Below are 20,083 nucleotides of genomic sequence, written 5' to 3'. Positions count from 1 at the left end.
TTGTTGGTGTTTTGAATTATATCAGGGTCTTAGCACTATTCTGCTGTATTGTTTGTGTGGGTGCACATACAAATATGTATGACACATGCCACTCTAATGATATCTGTGAAATGCATCAGTGTTGCTTGGTTGTTACTTGCACAGTGCACCCTGGAGGGATATGCCTAACCCATACTGTGATGTCAGGTTTAAAGACACACCCATCCTGATCAAGATAGGAAATTCTTAAGCAACCTGACAACACAGCATGTCTTACTCATTTTGACAGGCATGGCAGCAAGGAGACAACACCGACCTGCTTTCATTGCTAGCTGCTGTATAGTATTAAAAGGCCTCCAGCTGTAGAAAGATGGATGGCCTAACACTGTGTATTGCTGTCTATGAGTGTTCTCATAAATATTCTAGTAAAACTAAACAATTTTTTTCCATACAGACATCGCTAGGTCTCTTATTGCCTCTTCTGAGGAAGAAAGAAATGAAGGCTACAGCAGCGGCCTTCAGTTGCCTGATAGAGAGAAAACACTTGAATTTGAGCCTGGAAAACCAGTTCATTTCAGCAAAGCAAAGATGAAAATTGAGGACGAGGGCAAAGCCCCACTTTTCCTCCAGCAGGTCTCAGATGTTGAAGTCTGGGAGGGAGATGTAGCTAGGCTCTCTGTTACTGTTACTGGCAGCCCCACACCCAAAATCCAATGGTTTTTCAACGCTAGGAAGCTAACCCCATGCACGGACTGTAAGTTAGTGTTTGCTGGCAATGACCACAGCCTCATCCTCCCATGTGCAGGCGTGCAGGGTGAGTACCTGTGCGTGGCCAGCAGTGCTCACGGGGAGACCAGCTGCAGCGCCCAGCTCCACGTGTGCCGGAGGCAGCCGGGCCCCCCCTGCTTTGCCAGGGAGCCGGGCAGCGTGCGGTGTGCCCCGGGCTCCAGGGCAGCCTTGGAGCACGCCGTGCTGGGCAGCCCGTGCCCCGCCGGGCTGTGCTCCGAGGGCGGCCGGCGGCTCCTCCCTGATGCGCGCCGCTCCATCGCTCGGCACCCCGACGGCTCGGGCTCTCTGACGGTGTGGCACTGCCTGGAGGAGGGCTCTGGGCTCTACACATGCAGGGCTGTGAGCGCCCTGGGTGAGGCCACGTCCTCTGCTGAGCTCCTGGTGCTGCGCCAGGAGCGCGCTGTGTGCAGCCAGAGCCCGGCCCTGCAGCGCTCTGCGGTGGCAGAGGAGCAAAGCCCTCTTTTCTACCAGGAGGCTGGTGAGCTTCCTGCTATGGAAGAAGCGTTCAGTCTTGAGCCCAGGAGGGAGCCTTCAACTCTCCTTCAGCTCCAGACGAGCCAGGCTGTGTACATGCTGCCCAGGGAGGAGGTCGTGCCTGGCCTGCCACCGACCTGTCTGGCAGCGCAGAGAGTTGAAGTAATGCTCACCCAGGTGGCCACAATACAGGAGAGCTGTGGGCTTCTGGCAGAGCCTCTGGAAACCCTCCCTGCTGGCCCCCAGGGTGTGGTGCCTGCAGCAGTGATGGAGACACATCTGCCAGGCTGCCTTGGGACTGTAGCTGCACAGACACTCGTGCCCAAAGAGGAAATCATCCCCAAGGCAGCAGAGCAACTGGCTGCTCTGAAAACAGAGGCTTCCCAAACCCTTCTACAGGTGTCAAGCACCACTGAGAGCCAAGTCATGGATGGTGAGCAAATCCAGATCCTTGAGGGCTTTCAGATAGCACAAGGTGAGCTGAAGGCTGAACCCAGATTTCTCTCTGAATTGGCCTTCACTGGGGGCCAAGCTGTCCCCCTGGAGAACATTTCTTTCCTGGAAACAGCAAAGGAAGATTTTGCTGAAAGAATACACGAGGGACCAGCTGTGATTTTCCTTGCTGCTGGAAGAAAACCAGTCCATAGAAGAAGAACATGTTGATCTTTCCAAGCCATTTAAGCAGTGGCAGAGGACAGAAAGACAATCCCATGAAACAATGTGCTCTCGTGAGTTCCAGCCAAGCCAAGTCCTCAACAGTGAGCTCACTGCTCTGGTTCCCAAGAGCTGCAGCTTAGACATAAAGTCTCAAATCAGAAATGCACTGAAAGCTGCAGTGGTAAGTGGGAAAAACCTCTTGTTTTCAAAATGGTTGGCTGATAAGGAAGATGCTAAAGTACAGGCAATAAATATCACCCAGGAGAATACACATACCTTGTGCAGGTATGTTGTGACCACAGGAGGATGCAGTCCCATAGAAATCCAGGTCTCCTTGGGAGAAGTGAACATTCAGACAGCTGACCAGAACACAGTCTTGAAGGAAGTTTTCTGTTCTTTTCTTTGTGAAGATAAATGTTCCCTGACTGGTGAAAAATCCGAAGCATTGCCATTCTCTGCCAGTCCACTTCTCTTAGGAAAATCCTATGATGAAATCTTTGAGTTGGAGCCCCAGCAGGCTGAGAGGACTATGGAGGCAGAAACACAACTGGAACAGCCTTTTTCTGCACAAGTAATCAAGGCTGAGCATGGTCTAATCACAGACGTGGGTGCAGCTGTAGCCACTGCTGATGTAGCATCTGCAGATGTTCTTACAGAGACTTCCAGAGAAATACTGAAAGGAAAAGAGAAAAGGGAGGAAAAATGTGAGGAAGAGGGCAGAGAGGGTTTGGAAACTCGAGCTGGAAAGCAAAAGGATGAGCTGGGCAAAGAAGGTTATCCCATCATCCACAGCAAACTAGTTGACACTGTTGTGGAGGAGGAGGAGAGTGTCAGGCTGTTGTCTGTCATAGCAAATGTCAGAGAGGTGAACTGGTGCTTTGAGGGTGAACTGGTCTCTTCAGGCAACAAATTCAAGTGTTTGCAAGATCAGGACACTTACACACTAGTAATAAGCAAAGTGTGTGGGGAGATTCACCAAGGAGAGTACAACTGTGAGGCGCTGAATCAAGGTGGAAAAAGAGCAACAGCAGCAAAACTCACAGTTGTTAAAAGTGGTTGGATTATGGGGATAAAATAATCTTTTTGATGCACTGCTGTACTAATGAACCTCCCCTACTCTGTGTATCTTTGGACAGAGACACTATATTAATACCATCATGCCACTAATCAGAGGGCCCTCTTTCTCTCTGGATTGATGGTCTCCTTTTACCACATTGCAAGGCCTCTCACTTCCATTACCCCAGTCTTTGGTCAGGAACTTTTTTGTTTCATTGCACTAGCATTTTCAGGACAAAGCTGTATCTCAATCCCAGCCATTTCTCCTATTATTGCCTGAGAAGTGGACCTGCTCTTCCCATTTTTCTCACTGCTGCACCCTCTCTCACTCCTTAGAGTCATTGCACTTCTCGTTCACACCATAATGTCTCACAAGTCCAGAGTAGATTATTATATATTTATATCCTATTGCTACTGTGCATTGCTATTTCACTTTGTTTTTCCAGTATCATCACAGTTTCCTGATGTCATTATGCACTGTAAGACTGTCTGTCCACTGAGTCTAGTACTGCTTTCATTTCTTACAGATATTTTTTTCTTTTACAGTCACTTTATGTGAATTGCAAGTATGTCACCTTTTTGATTTATTTTATTTCAGTCAGTCAATCACTTAATTTCAGAATGTCAGCAGGCAGGGTCCTGAGTTACTCTCTGCTTCTAATTTCAGTCGCACCAATCCTGAGGAGAAGGCTTGAACCCTTGGAAGTGGCTGTGAATCATGTGGCCAAGTTTACCTGTGAGGTAGAGATGGCTCCCAATGTCAAGTTCCAGTGGTACAAGGCCGGGCGAGAGATCTACGATGGGGACAAGTACTCCATTCGCACCTCCAACTACCTCTCCACCCTGGAGATCCCAAGGCCTCAAGTTGTTGACTGTGGGGAATACAGCTGTAAGGCTTCCAACCAGCACGGCAGTGTAAGCTCTACAGCTGTTTTAACAGTAACTGGTAAGTGCAGACCTTCAGACTCTTCTCTTTTTCCATAAAATATCTTGGTGTATTGTAGTGATTTCACTGCTATACTTGAAAGTGTTTATGGTAGGACTCTTGGTTGCCATCATAATCCATAATCCATGCCTAATTTTGGCAGGCAAAAGCATAGAAAAGGAATGACTTTTCAGAATGCTGCTTTTAGGGGCTTTCTCTATGAAGAGAGGGGAATCAGTGTAAAAAAGCTTCAGAGGGAAAGAAAGAAGGGGGAAAGAGAGCAGGAAGAAACAGCATGGGATTGCTTTATGAATTCATTCTTGAAGAAGGTTTGTTTCACAAGAAGCACTTTTAAATCTGATTTCTTGGTGTAATAGTCACTGTGTGATTACCCTAGCACCCTAAATTTATCCTGCAACTGTACTTGCGACGCAGGTTATGCAGGTCTGCATACCTGAACATCTTTGTGCCGTGGCCAAAGGGGAGCTCTGTGACTGGGGAAATAGATCTTCTTAAAAAAAAGGAGGTTTAAAGGCTTTCAATTTGCTAATTTTTTTTCTATTGAGAGCTATACAGCAGGTTTTTTTCTTTAAAGAAAGAAACAAAACAGCAAAAAGCTATTATCTTTTGGGGGTTTCTTTTATGATGACTTTTTTTTACTCTGACTTTTCTCTTCTGGGAGGAGTCCTTATGTGGTCTTTGCTAAGTGCTAGAGACTAGAAAAAGGTGCATGAACAGTGAAATGCATGCAAACTTGCCCATCTTAAGAGAACATGTCAGTCTTGAGGGAAGAATTTGGGGCTTTTTTGTTTATTTTCCTTTAGTTCGTACATTGCTCCAGAGATTCAAAATGCCTTCAAGCTCTGGAGCAATACATAGACTGAAGTACAAAACCAAATGCCAAAATTTATCATCTTTAACACCTCTTATCTCCTTCACTGCTGTTTTCTTTTGCTTAAGAGTGTTCAGTGACAATCTAGCCTCTCTTGATCTCTGTCTCTGGCAAATGTGGCTCTGTTCCTCTCCTCTTGATAACATTGAACCCCTTTGTTTTGCAGAGGCATTTCCACCAACGTTTCTTACCAGACCTGAACCTATTACTACTTTTGTTGGCAAAAGTGCCAAGTTCCTGTGCACTGTTTCGGGCACTCCAGTCATCGACATCACCTGGCAGAAAGATGGGACAACTATTTCACCTTCAGACCACCATAAGATCTCCAAAGTGGAAAATAAACATGTTTTAGAAATTTCCCTTCTTACTGCTAGTGACAGAGGAGTTTACACTTGCAAAGCTTCCAACAAGTTTGGGGCTGATATTTGCCAGACTGAAATGGTCATTATAGACAAGCCCCACTTCATTAAAGAATTGCAGTCAGTACAGTCAGCAGTTAATAAAAAAATACGCCTTGAATGTCAGGTAGATGAAGACAGGAAAGTAACTGTAGGGTGGACAAAGGATGGAAACAAAATCCCTCCAGGCAAAGATTATAAGATTTACTTTGAAGACAAAATAGCCTCACTTGAGATTCCTCTGGCTAAGCTCAAGGACTCAGGCCACTATGTGTGTACTGCTTCAAATGAGGCAGGGAGCAGCTCCTCTTCTGCCAGCGTCACAGTCAGAGGTAAGATACTTCTATGCCCCCTTTACGTTTCGTCTTCTTGGGTTCCTCCTTACTTCTTTCACAGGCAAAAGACTTCCTTGGGCTGAAATTACACTGTGAATTCTTCTCAGACCTGCCACCTGGTCCATTCCCTGCAAAGTCTTCTCCCCTGCTGCCTTACAGTGCACTGTGTGTTACTTCAATATTTCTTTCACCAGAGAAAATCAAGAATTGCTCCTGCCTGCAGGGTAGAGATGGATGAAGAGGGAAAGCAAAACCGCAGAAGCTGCAGCTCAGCAAAGATTATGCTGATCTCTTGTGAAGCTGTATTTTGTTCTTGGTCTGGGAACCAATCTTTCAAAGCTCTGTATTTCAGCTTTCTTTCCTTTTCCCCCTTTCCTCTTCCCCTTCCCCTTTTTACCATCTCTTCCCCTCTTCCCATTTTCAGAACCACCATCCTTTGTGAAGAAGGTCGATCCATCTTATTTACTGACCCCAGGCGACTCTGCACGCCTTCAATGCAAAATCAAAGGGTCTCCTGAAATCCAGGTTACTTGGTTCAAGAACAATAAGGAAATCCATGAAAGTAACACGCACAGGATGTCCTTTGTCAATTCTGTGGCTGTGTTAGATATTTTGGAAATGAAAGTTGATGACACTGGGACCTACTCATGTGAAGCTGTCAATGAAGTTGGAAGTGACAGTTGCACCACCGAAGTGGTTGTCAAAGGTCTGTCCTTCTTGTTGCTGCCAGTCACATTCTTGAGAAAAACCTTCCTTCCTTTTTTTGGTTTTTGGTTTGTTTGGTTTTTTTTTAGCATGGTTGACTAATTCTTTCTTACTGCTTTTATAGAGCCTCCATCTTTCATCCGAACACTTGAACCTGCAGAGCTAGTGAAGGGAACAAACCCCATTCTTCAGTGTGAGGTTGCTGGCACTGGACCCTTTGAGATTAGCTGGTACAAAGACAAGAAGCAGATTCGCAGTAGTAAAAAATACAGGCTGACCTCTCAGAAGGCTGTTATTTCTTTGGAGGTGTCCTCATTTAATAGTGCAGATGTCGGTGAATACGAGTGTGTGATAGCTAACGAGGTCGGGAAGTGCATGTGCAGTGCCACATACATCCTGAAAGGTCAGTGGGAGAGAGAAAACTCCATTTACTGAAGGGATTGGCAAAAACATCTTATTTCATAAAATATCTTCTCTTTGGATTTGTGGGAGGCTGGGGAGACTGGGGACAAAAAATATCTTCTCTTAAAATTCTGTGCATATCTTGAGTCTTATCTGGCATCAAACCTGTGAATTTGAAGAACATGAGATTAATGGGCCATTAGCGCTGAGAGAAAGCGCTTCTCCAACTTGCCTGCTCTTTTGCTGAATTGCGACATGTATTGCACATACTGTCTTACAAAACTGTCTTTAAGTAGCATATTTTATGTGATGATGTAATAGTAGATGAGTATTTATTTCTTGTCTCTCTTCTTTGAACTAGAACCACCGTCTTTTGTTAAGAAAATCGAAAATGTGACAGCTCTGGCTGGAGATAGTGTTACATTACAGGCCGTGGTGAAAGGGTCAGAGCCTATTTCTGTGACATGGATGAAGGGCAAAGACATTATTAAAGATGATAACAATGTGAGAGTGACATTTGATCACGGTCTAGCAACACTGCAAATTACCGGAGTCCAGCTGAGCTCTGGTGGCAAATACACCTGCGTGGCTGAGAATGATGCAGGAAGTCAGTCCTGCTTTGGTGAACTAGCAGTGAAAGGTCAGTGGAGGAGGGCTGTGATCACTGCAGTCTCCCAGTGAGAGGAGAAGAAATTTCCTTTTGTCCTTAACACCGGTTGTTTAATTTTGTTGTAGAACCTGCCAAAATAATTGAAAAAGCCGAAATGACCCAGGTTACAGCAGGGGAACCAGCTATTTTGGAGTACACTGTCACAGGCACTCCAGAGCTGAAAACCAAATGGTTCAAAGATGGAAAGCCACTCCCTGCCAGCAAAAAATACAGGATCAGCTTCAAAAATAACATTGCTCAGCTCAAGTTTTATGCCGCTGAAATGCAGGACAGTGGTGAATACACCTTTGAGATATCTAATGATGTGGGCATCAGCTCTTGTACTACCAGCTTCACTGTGCTAGGTTGGTACTGCCTCTTTGCAGAGAGCCCTGTTGCTCTGCTCTGTACCTGGCAGAGCCAGAAGCAGAACAGCACTCCTGTTTGGCTCATGTGTTCCTTTCTGTCATTTTTTTCACTCTCAACAGATCGCACTCTCCCTCCCTTCTTTACTAAACCACTGAAGAATATTGACAGCATCATTAGCGCCTCGTGCCGCCTAGACTGCAAAATTTCAGGCTCTCTTCCAATGACTGTCTCATGGTTTAAGCAAGATACTGAGATCACTTCAAGTGCCAAGTATACAGTACACTTTGCAGAAGGCTCGGCATCTTTGGAAATAAAACACCTAGATGCAAATGATGCTGGGGTCTACATTTGCAGAGCCACAAACTCTGCTGGTAGCAAAGAGAGCAGTAGCACTTTGTTTATAAAAGGTTTGGCAATTTGTTTCACTTTTCTTGGAATCTTGCTTGTCTTGTGGTAATACTTTTCTTTCCCAACATACAAGCCCTGTCTTACTCTTTGCATTTTTTTCCTTTCAACGCAATCCAGAGCCACCCAGCTTCACTGTAGAACCAGAGTCTCAAGATGTATTGCCTGCATCAACTGTACATTTCAAAGGAATGTTTAAAGGCACAACACCGCTGACAGTGAAATGGTTTAAAGGTGATACTGAGCTGGTGACAGGAGGATCCTGCTACATTATGACAGAAGCATTAGCGAGTTACTTGGAGCTTTACGCAGTCAAACCAGCTGACTCTGGAAAATACACCTGCAAAGTTTCCAATGTAGCTGGTTCAGTAACATGCAGTGCAAACTTATTTGTGAAAGGTTTGCGTTCTTACTCTTCTTTAAAATTTTAGCTGCTGGATTAACACAGCAGCACTCTTTCTTGTGTTCTTTGTCCTGAACACTCTTCTTAAATCCACAGAACCGGCTGTCTTTAAGGAGAAGCTAGAGCCAACTCATCTCATAAAGAAAGGTGGATATGCTGAACTGACCTGTGAAGTCACTGGTACTCCTGAGATTAAAATCACGTGGTTCAAGGATGATAGAGAGCTAAAAGAGAGTGACAAATACAGGATATCTTTTACAAAATCTTTGGCAATACTCCATGTTTCAGAGGTTGATACTGAAGACAGTGGGGAATACATTTGCGAAGCCAAAAATGACGCTGGAAAGGATATCTGCAGTAGTGTTGTTACAGTCAAAGGTGTGTGTGACATCCAGCCTCACAGTTTGTATCTTCAGACTCAGTGCAGTGGTACAGGCTTCAAAAGTATGATTAATGCAAATTGCACTTTCTTTTTCGCACTCTAGAGTCACCTTATTTTAGCAAGGAGTTTCAATCCATGGAAGTCTTGAAGGATTCTGATGTGGTTTTGGAGTGTGAGGTGCTTGGCACACCTCCCTTCGAAGTGTTCTGGGTGAAAGATGATAAACCCGTGCGGAGCAGTAAGAAGCACAGAATAAGCATTGAGAAATCTTTGATTAGCCTCCATGTTTTCAGGTTTGATGCTTCTGATGTTGGGGAGTATCAGTGTAGAGTAACAAACGATGTTGGGAGCTGCCTCTGCCGTTCAGAGGTCACGCTGAAAGGTTAGTGCAAGGTGCAGAACACCAGTAGCATGCTCTTATTCCAGTGTGGTTTTCCATGCCACACTGCTTGTTACACACCAGACTTGTACTTACATAGCCACTTTCTTCCTGCCAGAGCCTCCGCAGTTTTTGAAGAAGATAGAAAACATTAGCTCCCTTCGAGGGGGAACAGTTGTGTTTCAGGCTGCTATTAAAGGTTCCTTGCCCATCACTGTGTCCTGGTTGAAAGACAATGATGAAGTGATTGAAGACAACAATATCAAAATGACCTTTGTGAACAATGTTGCCACTCTTATGGTGAGATCTATTGAGCTGAAACATGATGGGAAATATTTCTGTCAAGCTAAAAACGAGGCAGGAATTCAGAGGTGTTCTGCTCTGCTGACTGTCAAAGGTTGGTCTTACCCTGAAGGCTTGCAATGATCTGGGACAGTTCCCTTGTGATTTTTACAGATGTACTTAACACTCTATCTTCTTGTTTACAACAGAACCTGCTACAATTGTGGACAAGGCTGTGTCAATAGATGTGACTGAGGGAGACCCAGCAACCTTGCAGTGTAAATTTTCAGGAACAAAACCTATTACAGCCAGATGGTTCAAAGATGGCGAGGAACTGACATTGGGCCCAAAATATAAGATCAGTGTTACAGATACCGTCTCAGTCTTAAAGGTGCTTTATGCAGATAAGAAAGATAGTGGAGAATACATTTTTGAGGTTCAAAATGACGTTGGGAGCAGTAGCTGTTCTGCCAGCATTAACGTCCTAGGTGTGTATGAGCTTTCTCTTATTATTGCTTTTAGATACCAAATCTTTTCTCCTGAGCTGCCATGTGCCACAACTGCTGTTGAGTTTTCATATTTTGTCTCTTTACTCTGTCTTGGATAGATCTCATTATACCACCTAAATTCACCAAAAAACTCAAGAAAATGGACAGCATTAAGGGGTCTTTTGTGCACCTGGAGTGCATAGTGTCTGGTTCACATCCTATAAGTATTCAGTGGTACAAGGATGGCCAAGAAATAACAGCAAGTGAAAAGCACAAATACTCTTTCCATGATAATACTGCATTCCTGGAAATAAATAACCTGGAAGGCACAGACAGTGGCTCTTACACCTGTGAAGCAACAAATAAAGCAGGAAGCAGCCAATGCAGCGGGTTCTTAACCGTAAAAGGTTTGAGTTCCTTCTTTGTCTTCTGTTAGGTCTCTCATGCATACTTTTGGATTTCCCCATCTCAGAGTAATCCCCTTTTTTCCTTTTTGCATGTTATAGAGCCACCATATTTTGTGGAAAAACCCCAGTCTCAAGAGGTTGTGCCCAATGCTAGGGTTCAGTTCAAAGCGCTGGTGAAAGGGTCTACTCCTCTGCAGATAAAGTGGTTTAAAGACAGCCAGGAGCTCCTGTCTGGAGCCAGTCGATCTGTCTGGAAGGATGACACTTCTAGTGTTCTGGAGCTCTTCTCAGCTAGGACATCAGATTCTGGGAGCTACACTTGTCAGATAAGCAATGACGTGGGGACTGCAACCTGTAAAGCAACTCTGTTTGTAAAAGGTGTGCAACCCAATCTTCTAATTATTTTGGTTCTGATTTTTGTGTGCAGTTTTGGTGGGAGGGGGAGGAAGCCTTTTAGCCTTTTTTTTTTCCTTTAAATTCTGGGGTTTTTTATTCCTACCTTGGATATTATAAAGCCTCAACTTCTCTGTCCATCTTCTAGAGCCCCCCAGATTTATCCAGATGCCAACTTCTGTAGTAGCTTTGCGTGAAGGACAGTCCACCACTTTTGAGTGCCAGGTAGTAGGCACGCCAGAGATCCACATTACATGGTACCTGGATGGAAATGAAGTGACTGACCAAGCTAAGTACGGCATCTCCTTCATAGATGGTTTAGCCACTTTGAGAGTCACTCAAGCCAGAGTGGCAGATAGTGGGATTTATGTCTGTGAAGCCCACAATGATGCAGGTAGTGAGAGCTGCAGCATCGAGCTGAAAGTAAAAGGTTGGTTTTGAACATCTTGTCATCTCTGTCCCATATCTGGGGTGAGGAAGTAGGAGATACTTCTTCTCCCCTCAAAACTATTGGAGGTTATTATCTACTTCCCCCTCATTCTTTTTTATAGAGCCTCCAACCTTTGTTCGGGAGTTGCGTCCCACCGAGGTAGTGAAGGGCTCAGAGGCCACACTAGACTGTGAGGTGTCTGGTACCCCACCATTTGAGGTGAAGTGGCTGAAGAACAATAAGGAGATGTTCAGCAGCAAGAAATACACCATCTCCACCAAAGAATCAATATTTACTCTTAATGTGACTAACTGTGACATCTCAGATGTTGGTGAATATCAGTGTATTATATCAAATGAAGGTGGGAGCTGTTCTTGCAGCACAAGACTCAGCTTAAAAGGTCAGTCCTCTAGGAAACACACCTCAAACATTATATGCCCCAGCTAAAGTGTAGCAAGTAGAATTAGTTTACATGATCTCTCTTTCTCCTCTTCCCTTTCCATGACTTCTCTTCCAACAAACAAAACTCACACACAGAACCACCGTCCTTCGTCAAGAAGCTGGAGAACGTCACCAGCATTCTGAAAGGAGATGCATTCTTTCAGTGTGTCGTAGCAGGTGCTCAACCCCTATCTGTGTCATGGATAAAAGATGAGAAAATACTAGAAGATGATGAGCACCACCACATTACCTTCGAGAACAGAGTGGCCACACTGCAGCTTACTAACGTTGACCTCAGCCACAGAGGGAGATACACCTGTCAGGCAAAGAACGAATCTGGCATGGAGAAGTGTTTTGCTTTGCTTTTTGTACAAGGTGTGTACAAGACGTAACCTTGATGAGTACTTGGAAAGTCAGTTCCCTACCTATGTAGCTAACTGCTGTAATTTTTATACTCTTTGTACCTCAGAGCCTGCACAGATCATAGAAAAGGCTAAATCACTTAAAGTCACTGAAAAAGACCCCGTGACTTTGGAGTGTACTGTGGCTGGGACACCAGAGCTCCGAATAAGATGGTACAAAGACGGCAAGCAGCTCCTGCCCAGTAGATACTACACAATGAGCTTTGAAAACAATGTGGCCAGTTTCAGGATTGAACCTGTGTCAAAGGAGGATAGTGGCACATACAGTTTTAAGGTTGAAAATGACTTCGGAAGTAGCACCTGTGAAGCTGTTCTGACTGTGCTAGGTTTGTATTGCCAATCCATCAAGAAGGGAATGAAAAATAATCTCCGTGAAAGATAAGCAAGAAATTAACTAGTGTGTTTTTGCTATTTTTTTTTTCCTTTGTGTTGGGCAGATCAATCAATTCCTCCTGTATTTATCAAAAAGCTAACCAAAAAGGATACCATTCTGGGATCTTCTATCCAAATGGAGTGTAAAGTCTCTGGGTCACTCCCAATTGTTGCAAAATGGTTTAAGGATGGAAAAGAGATAACTGACAGTGCAAAATATAGAAGCCTGTGCCATGAAAACACTATGTCACTCGAGATTGCTAACCTAGAGCTGGCAGACAGTGCAAATTACACATGCAGTGTCTCTAATGTTGCTGGAAACGATTCTTGCAGCGCTGTCCTGACTGTGAAAGGTTTGAGACTCTTTTGCTACTTCTTATCTATGATAAATGCTGGGAAAATCTTATGCTAACACTCTTATACATCTTAATGTTAACACTGAAAACTTGGTCTTCATGCTTGCCTCACTGATTTTGTTCATTCTTAGACATTTCTGGTGTAACTGTGTCTTTCTCTTAAAAACTGCAGAGCCACCAAGCTTCTTAGTAAAACCTGAAAGTCAGCAAGCCATACCAGATTCCACAGTGGAGTTTAAGGCCACACTGAAAGGAACACCACCCTTTACAGTAAAGTGGTTCAAAGAAGACTTAGAACTTGTATCTGGTCCAACTTGTTTCATTGGGATTGAAGGTTCAACTGGGTTCCTAACCCTCTATTCAGTGGATTCTTCTAGGAGTGGGCACTACACTTGCCATGTTTCAAATGATGTTGGCAGTGACTCTTGCACTACAACATTGTTGGTAACAGGTGTGCACTCTTTCTTGTTGTGTTGTTACCTTTTTGTTGCCTTCTTCTCCTTTGTTTTTGCTGAGCCCACCTTGGTGATCTTTGGTACACTGCCAAGTGAATTCCCTACCCTGTGTTTGCAACCCACCGTTGTTTGGCTCTTTTCCCACCATTTTCTCTCCAGTATTAGTTCAGACCTTCCTGACCCCACTTTTTTTGGTTTTTTAGAACCCCCCAAGTTTGCTAAGAAGCTAGAGGCAACAAAAGTAGTCAAGCAGGGTGACTCAGCCCGGCTTGAGTGCAAAGTAAGTGGATCTCCAGAGATGAAAGTAGTGTGGTTCAGAAATGACCATGAAATTGTTGCCAGTGAAAAATTCCGGACATCATTCATTGACTCTGTGGCGGTGCTTGAAATGAATCACCTCAGCACTGATGAGAGCGGTGACTACATCTGTGAAGCTCACAACCCTGCCGGCAAGGCCAGCTGTAGCACCAAAGTCACAGTGAAAGGTTAGCTGTCCTCTTGTTTTCCAACTGCATCCTGTTTTCCCCCTGGTGGCTGTAGCCCTTAGAAATACGCAAGAACATGAGATTAATTTATTTCAGAACTGCTCTGTTCTTCATGTCATGTTTGTTTCTTGGTGCCACCTCATCTCCTCTGCCGCTGTCTAAGCAAGAGAGATGATGTTCTTAATGCAGATGAGTATTAAGCTAGTTTTTCCCCAGTTCTATAATTTTAATATCCAAGATAGTTCACAGTGGGAATTGCTATATCAAGAAGCTGAAATACAAAAAGAAAGAACAGACACAAACTGACTAGTGCCAGTTTTACACCCTGTATGGGAGATGGCTACCAGCTAAATGAGACCTGTACCCTCTCTGCCAAAGGTCACCCCTCTGTTTACCTTTTCTAAAGGGGAGCTAAAAGCTCTTAATGCTCACTTCTGTGCAAGCTCATTTCATATTGTGCCCAGAAAAAGAGAGAAGTCTTGCCCATTCTGTAGCTATTCTCAGCAGTCCCATTTTCCAGAAGCTGGTATCTGTAGAGTCTTTGTCGATCAAAGAGCTTCAGACTACTTTCTAAATGTTCCTTTCTTCCCTTGTTAGAACCTCCTGTCTTTAGCAGGAAGCCTTCTCCAGTAGACATTGTCAGAGGCTCTGAGGTTAGCCTGGAATGTGAGATTTCAGGAACACCTCCATTTGACGTTGCCTGGTACAAAGACAGGAGGCAAATCCGCAGTAGTAAGAAGTACAAGGTTACAGCCAAAAACTACCACACGAGCGTTCGCATTCTTAATGTCGAAGCTGCAGATGTTGGTGAATATCAGTGCAAAGCACAGAACGATGTAGGAAGTGACACTTGTATTTGCACTGTGAAGCTGAAAGGTAAAGTACATTGTCTTCTGCAGTGCTCCCAGGGGTGCTGCATTGCTCTTCCTTGTGAAGCACTGTGAGTATTTACTATAACGGCATATAACTTTCTTCTTCAGAACCACCAAAATTCTTGACTAAAATAAACAGCGTGACTGTTGTGGTTGGTGAGCCAGTAGAGTTACAAGCAAGAGTGGAGGGCTCCCAGCCAATTTCTGTGCAGTGGCTTAAAGACAAAGAGGAAATTATCAGAGAAAGTGAGAACACAAAGATCACATTTACGGAAAATATTGCAACTTTGCAATTTGTGCGCACAGAGACCAGCAGTGCTGGAAAATACACCTGTCAGATCAGAAATGATGCTGGAAGTCGCGAGTGTATGGCTACCTTAACTATTCTAGGTAGGTAAAAAGCACAAATTCACGCAAGTTTCTTTTTAAAGCTAGAAACTTGGCTGTTTATTATCAGCTGTATACTTTGCTTATGCCTCTGAGTTCAAAACAAAAAAAAAATAGAATACTTCTCTCCCCAACAAGCAGAAGTCAGGTTCCATATTTCCAGTAGTCCAGCAACAGAGTTGGAAGGAACCGCTCAATATTTCTGTCATGTTCTTCTGCTCAGAGAGGGAGGTTAAAATATTTTATATTTTAAATGAAAATATACTTTAAAATTATTTAAAATATTTAAAATTATTTTTACTTAGTTTTGGAAAGCATCTGAAATTTGCCGGTTTAGAGTAACAGAAAGGATGAAAAAAACAGCTGTAAAAAATTCCACACCCCAATAAATCGAAATTTCAGTAGTATCAAATGTGTTAGCCCCATCTCCTAATGCTATAATACTTACAGCTAATACTTATCAAACCCTGTTTTAACCATATATGTTACCCGTTTCTCCTTGCAGAGCCTGCAGTCATTGTAGAGAAAGCAGAGCCAATGAAAGTTACTATAGGAGATGCCTGTACTTTGGAATGCAAAGTAGCAGGCACACCACAGCTTTCCACTGGGTGGTTCAAGGATGGCAAAGAACTGACCAGCAGCCAAAAATACAGAATCTCTTTCCTCAATAATGTATCTACACTTAAAATTATGGATGCAGAAAAGGAAGATGGTGGATTGTACACTTTTGCTGTGCAAAACGACGTGGGGAAAAGCAGTTGCACAGCATCAGTTGATGTTTTAGGTTGGTTGGGTAGTTTGTCTTCTATCTTTTACAAAACCTTTTGTTTGGCCATTCTCTGTCCTTTATTCCATTCCTTTACTCATTTTCTCTCTAACTGTGGATTTATTATGTTTTCTTATGCAGACCGAATCATTCCTCCTTCTTTCACAAGAAAACTAAAGGACATCCCTTGTGTTCTGGGTTCCTCAGCACTGCTGGAATGTAAAGTGTCAGGTTCACTTCCTATTTCTGTTGCCTGGTTCCAAAATGGACATAAGCTAGTCAGTGGAGAAAAACATCAAATGTCCTTTTCAGATAACCTATGTATTTTAGAAGTTAATTCACTGAGTTACTCAGATACTGGCACTTACACCTGCAAAGCTTCCAACACAGCTGGCTCAGATGAATGCAGTGCTGTACTGACTGTACAAGGTGGGTATATGATGGTCAGGAAGCTCTCTGAGCTATTCTTTTCTCTTTCTCTCTTGAAATTATCTGCAGTCTTCCGTAAATATTCTTGGGGGAAATAATTGGCAGAATAATAAAGATTTTTGCTCTTTGTCGTCAGTAGGTGTGTGGAAATACCAGAGCTATGCTGCAGCAATTTGTCTTATCTATCTTTTTCTTTTGTGCATTTAGAGCCACCTTCTTTTGAGAGGACCCCAGAGCCTCTGGATGTATTGCCAGGCACAAGCATCACTTTCACATGTGTTGTCAGAGGAACCCCTCCTTTTAAGGTTAACTGGTTTAGAGGGGCCAATGAACTTGTGCCAGGGGACAAATGCAATATCTACTTGGAGGAGTCCGTTGTGGAGCTTGAGTTATTTGATGTAACTCCTCCCCAGAGCGGAGAGTACACTTGTCTAGTGACTAATGATGCTGGCAGGGTAAATTGTACAACACACCTCACAGTAAAAGGTTTGTAAAGATGATGTCTCTCCATTTACCTTAAATTATTGTTTCCTTCTCTCCATTTGGCATGTTGTGCTCAACATTTGTGACTTACTTTCATTAGAGCCAGCTGTCTTTGTAAAGAAGCTGAGTGATCAGTATGTGGAGCCTGGCAAGCCCATCATCCTAGAGGGCACCTACACAGGCAGCCTGCCCATCTCTGTGACATGGAAGAAGAATGGACACACCATCACACAATCTCAGAAGTGTAGCATCACCACCACAGAGAAATCCTGCATCCTAGAAATACTTGACAGCACCAAAGAAGATGCAGGAGAATACACTTGCCATGTTGAAAATGAGGCAGGAAGAGATGTTTGTGAGGCTGTAGTCTCTACCCTAGGTGTGTGTTCCCTTTGCATCTTTTCCTTGCCTTTTTTTTCAAGTGTATGCTTTCCAAAACCTGGCACACAATAAGCCTGTCTAATTGCTTCTCTTTTTTTAGAACCTCCCTACTTTGTTACACACTTGGAACCTCTTGAGGTATCAGTTGGGTCTTACACAACATTGCAATGCCACGTTGCTGGAACACCAGAAATTACTGTGTCTTGGTACAAAGGTGATACGAAACTCAGGTCTACTCCTGAGTATAAAGTGTTCTTTAAAGACAATGTTGCTACACTTATCTTCAACAAAGTGGCTAGCACCGACAGCGGAGAGTATATCTGCAAGGCAGAAAACAGTGTAGGAACTGCATCTACAAAGGCTCTCTTAACAGTTCAAGGTGATGATTTTATATTAGCTTGCTAAAACTCTTTTTGTCGTGCAAAACTATTAAAATTTTGCTTCCTGGGGTGTATTTATCCTTTACTTGTTTTCTTCCAGAACGCAAACAACCACCTTCCTTTGCAAGAAAATTAAAGGACCTCGAGCACCCTGCTGGTTTACCCCTTAAGCTCATGTGTCGGCTCAATGGCTCAGAGCCCATTACTGTCACTTGGCACAAAGATGGTGTGCTGCTAAAGGATGACCACAATGTGCACACATCCTTTGTAGACAATGTTGCAGTGCTGCAACTGGTGCGAACTGAGATGAATCACACTGGGCAATACACCTGCACAGCCAGCAATTCTGTGGGCACTGCCACCTCAAGTGCTAGGCTCACAGTGGCAGGTGTGTTGGCTTATAAAACTTTTACTTCACAGGTTGCTCCCTCTTATTTCATGCATGCAATGGTATCTGTGTATTGGGTTAACTTTTTTCTGAAGTATGAATATTACATGGCTTTCTTGTGTTTCTAGAACCCAAGCAAGCGCCTGTCTTCGACATCAAACCAGAATCTATTGATGTGCCTTTTGGAGAAAGTGCTGATTTTGAATGCCATGTTACGGGAGCCCAGCCAATACACATAACGTGGTCCAAGGATGGTCGGGAGATCCGAACTGGAGGAAATTTCAATATTACATTCACAGCCAACACAGCTCACCTTCGAGTGCTAAGAGTGGGTAAAGGAGACTCTGGCCAATATACTTGCCAAGCTAGTAATGAAGCTGGGAAAGACTTCTGCTCAGCCCAACTCAGTGTCAAAGGTATTAAGATTAAGTCACCTTTGTGCATTTTCTTTTTCTTGGGTAAAGAGATCTCTTTGTCTTTGATCTTCTACCATTTCTAGTTTAGAAATATATAGAAAGTAGCTTTCCAGACTGCAGATATAAACCGTGTAATGACCTTCTTCCATCATACTGTGTAACTCCAGAAGTCTTGTGTGCCTGCAAAATCTCGGAGGACAAAGGTACCTGTGTGAACCTGTTTGTATGGAGAGTTGCACTCACACTACTTTTTACTTTCAAAACTATAGTCACTGTGGTAGTCACTCATAGCAATTGCTATATGAAAAATTTTTGGTAAATACAGCTTTACCTTGCATTTGTTGGCCTGCATAGGGGACTCTTTCAAATTTGATAAAGATTTCAGTTGGAGTTCTGAATTGTTGATTTAATCTAGACTATGAATCACCTAATTTTATAATGCAGAAATATACTTTCAAGGTGTATAAGCAAGTGAAATGATTCCTACCGTGTTCGTTGCTCCCAGGGATGAAGGGCTTGTCAAATATTTCATGTTCGCCTGAGAACTCTGTTACTCGTTACCATTCCAAGGTAACAACAAAATTTCAATTGGGTGGAGCGACCATTCTTTGTGTATCTTTTACAGCTTCAACTGTCTGATGCAGCAGGGTCCAAAGCTGGCAGAACACAGTTTTACTTGTTGTCTTTGCCTTCTTTTCTTCATCTTCTGTATTCCCTTGAAAGGAAACTCTGGTTGGGGAATGCAGCCAACTTCTGTAACTTCTGTAATTTTATTTTTGTGCTGTAGTACTCTTGTGCCTCCTGGAACTCTTGCTCGGTGCTGTAGATTTCACATGGCTAAGTTGTCATTCTCTACATACTTACTCTGTTCTGCAGAACCTCCCAAGTTCATCAAGAAGCCTGAAGCTTTGCGGTTTGCGAAGCAGGGGGACACAGTCCAGCTTGAATGTAAAATCAGTGGCACACCGGAGATCAGAATCGTGTGGTACAAAAACGATCAGGCACTGCAGGCAAGAGACAGGCTGCACATGTCCTTTGTGGACTCTGTGGCAACGCTGACCATCTTGGCTGCCACTGCAGAAGATGCTGGGGATTACATCTGTGAAGCCCACAACTCTGCAGGCACAGCCAGCTGCAGCACTTCAGTCACAGTGAAAGGTTAGCAGAAGCTCCACACTCCACCAGAGCCCCTGGCTGCCAGGCCTGCCCCCATCTGCACTGCTGCTGCAGCAGTTGGTGCCTGCTGGGCCAGTGTCTCTCCAGCTGCTCTTGCATTTAAATGCTGATGTGTTTAAGCGGCAGAGATCAGGCAGGAAAGAGTGGTGGGTGTTCAGCACCGTGCCATCATTCCCTTGTCTCCCCATTTAAGTCAGTTGCAGGATGAACAAGGCAAGCTTTTCAGATCACAATGAAAGCATGGACTAGGTGGAGCGCCAGCCATGGTGAGGAAGCTGGGAATACTTTTCAGCCATCCCTCTGCCTCCTTTTTATACACAGTGGAATGAAATTTAAGAAGGAAGAGGAAGCTGTGTAGCTGAGCTTCACTGACTGTAGTTTTCATGACTTGAAAGAGTGGGGGGAAAGATGGAATGTAAGATGGAATGTCACCCTAGAGTGCAGTGGCTTTTGGGGAAGGACACTGAGCACTGATTCCTAACAGGTGCAGAAGTATCACATTTTCTGCCCTTTGGACTCTGAGTGCTGGGATTTTTTTAGAGGAGAGGCCACATATTTAAAAGCTAAGCATGTGTTTACAATATAAGCGTAGGCTCCCTTCCTGAATATGTTGCTTCCTGCTGCTATCCAGAAACCCACCCAGGGAAGGAAGCTCACACATTATGATGTGATTCT

General features: G+C 43.8%; 1 protein-coding gene across 1 annotated transcript in view; it reads left to right on the top strand.

Moving 5' to 3' along the window:
- Nucleotides 1-20,083, top strand: part of TTN (titin) — a 238,989-nt gene that overhangs the window by 50,887 nt on the left and 168,019 nt on the right. Inside the window, exons 45-77 of the mRNA XM_050976633.1 lie at nucleotides 434-1,717; nucleotides 1,875-2,954; nucleotides 3,623-3,901; nucleotides 4,939-5,502; nucleotides 5,930-6,211; nucleotides 6,335-6,613; nucleotides 6,974-7,252; nucleotides 7,348-7,626; nucleotides 7,750-8,037; nucleotides 8,156-8,434; nucleotides 8,535-8,816; nucleotides 8,924-9,202; nucleotides 9,318-9,596; nucleotides 9,691-9,969; nucleotides 10,089-10,376; nucleotides 10,476-10,754; nucleotides 10,918-11,199; nucleotides 11,321-11,599; nucleotides 11,737-12,015; nucleotides 12,110-12,388; nucleotides 12,500-12,787; nucleotides 12,963-13,241; nucleotides 13,449-13,730; nucleotides 14,328-14,606; nucleotides 14,711-14,992; nucleotides 15,495-15,773; nucleotides 15,897-16,184; nucleotides 16,392-16,670; nucleotides 16,768-17,046; nucleotides 17,149-17,427; nucleotides 17,529-17,816; nucleotides 17,945-18,232; nucleotides 19,109-19,390. Coding sequence (XP_050832590.1) covers nucleotides 434-1,717; nucleotides 1,875-2,954; nucleotides 3,623-3,901; nucleotides 4,939-5,502; nucleotides 5,930-6,211; nucleotides 6,335-6,613; nucleotides 6,974-7,252; nucleotides 7,348-7,626; nucleotides 7,750-8,037; nucleotides 8,156-8,434; nucleotides 8,535-8,816; nucleotides 8,924-9,202; nucleotides 9,318-9,596; nucleotides 9,691-9,969; nucleotides 10,089-10,376; nucleotides 10,476-10,754; nucleotides 10,918-11,199; nucleotides 11,321-11,599; nucleotides 11,737-12,015; nucleotides 12,110-12,388; nucleotides 12,500-12,787; nucleotides 12,963-13,241; nucleotides 13,449-13,730; nucleotides 14,328-14,606; nucleotides 14,711-14,992; nucleotides 15,495-15,773; nucleotides 15,897-16,184; nucleotides 16,392-16,670; nucleotides 16,768-17,046; nucleotides 17,149-17,427; nucleotides 17,529-17,816; nucleotides 17,945-18,232; nucleotides 19,109-19,390 — 11,370 coding nt within the window. The remainder of the gene's footprint in view (nucleotides 1-433; nucleotides 1,718-1,874; nucleotides 2,955-3,622; nucleotides 3,902-4,938; nucleotides 5,503-5,929; nucleotides 6,212-6,334; nucleotides 6,614-6,973; nucleotides 7,253-7,347; nucleotides 7,627-7,749; nucleotides 8,038-8,155; nucleotides 8,435-8,534; nucleotides 8,817-8,923; nucleotides 9,203-9,317; nucleotides 9,597-9,690; nucleotides 9,970-10,088; nucleotides 10,377-10,475; nucleotides 10,755-10,917; nucleotides 11,200-11,320; nucleotides 11,600-11,736; nucleotides 12,016-12,109; nucleotides 12,389-12,499; nucleotides 12,788-12,962; nucleotides 13,242-13,448; nucleotides 13,731-14,327; nucleotides 14,607-14,710; nucleotides 14,993-15,494; nucleotides 15,774-15,896; nucleotides 16,185-16,391; nucleotides 16,671-16,767; nucleotides 17,047-17,148; nucleotides 17,428-17,528; nucleotides 17,817-17,944; nucleotides 18,233-19,108; nucleotides 19,391-20,083) is intronic.

The sequence above is a fragment of the Serinus canaria genome, chromosome 7, assembly GCF_022539315.1.
Source record: "Serinus canaria isolate serCan28SL12 chromosome 7, serCan2020, whole genome shotgun sequence".
NCBI lineage: Eukaryota > Metazoa > Chordata > Aves > Passeriformes > Fringillidae > Serinus > Serinus canaria.
The sequence above is the reverse complement of the archived record's forward strand: the minus strand, read 5'-3'. Positions and strand labels throughout refer to the sequence as shown.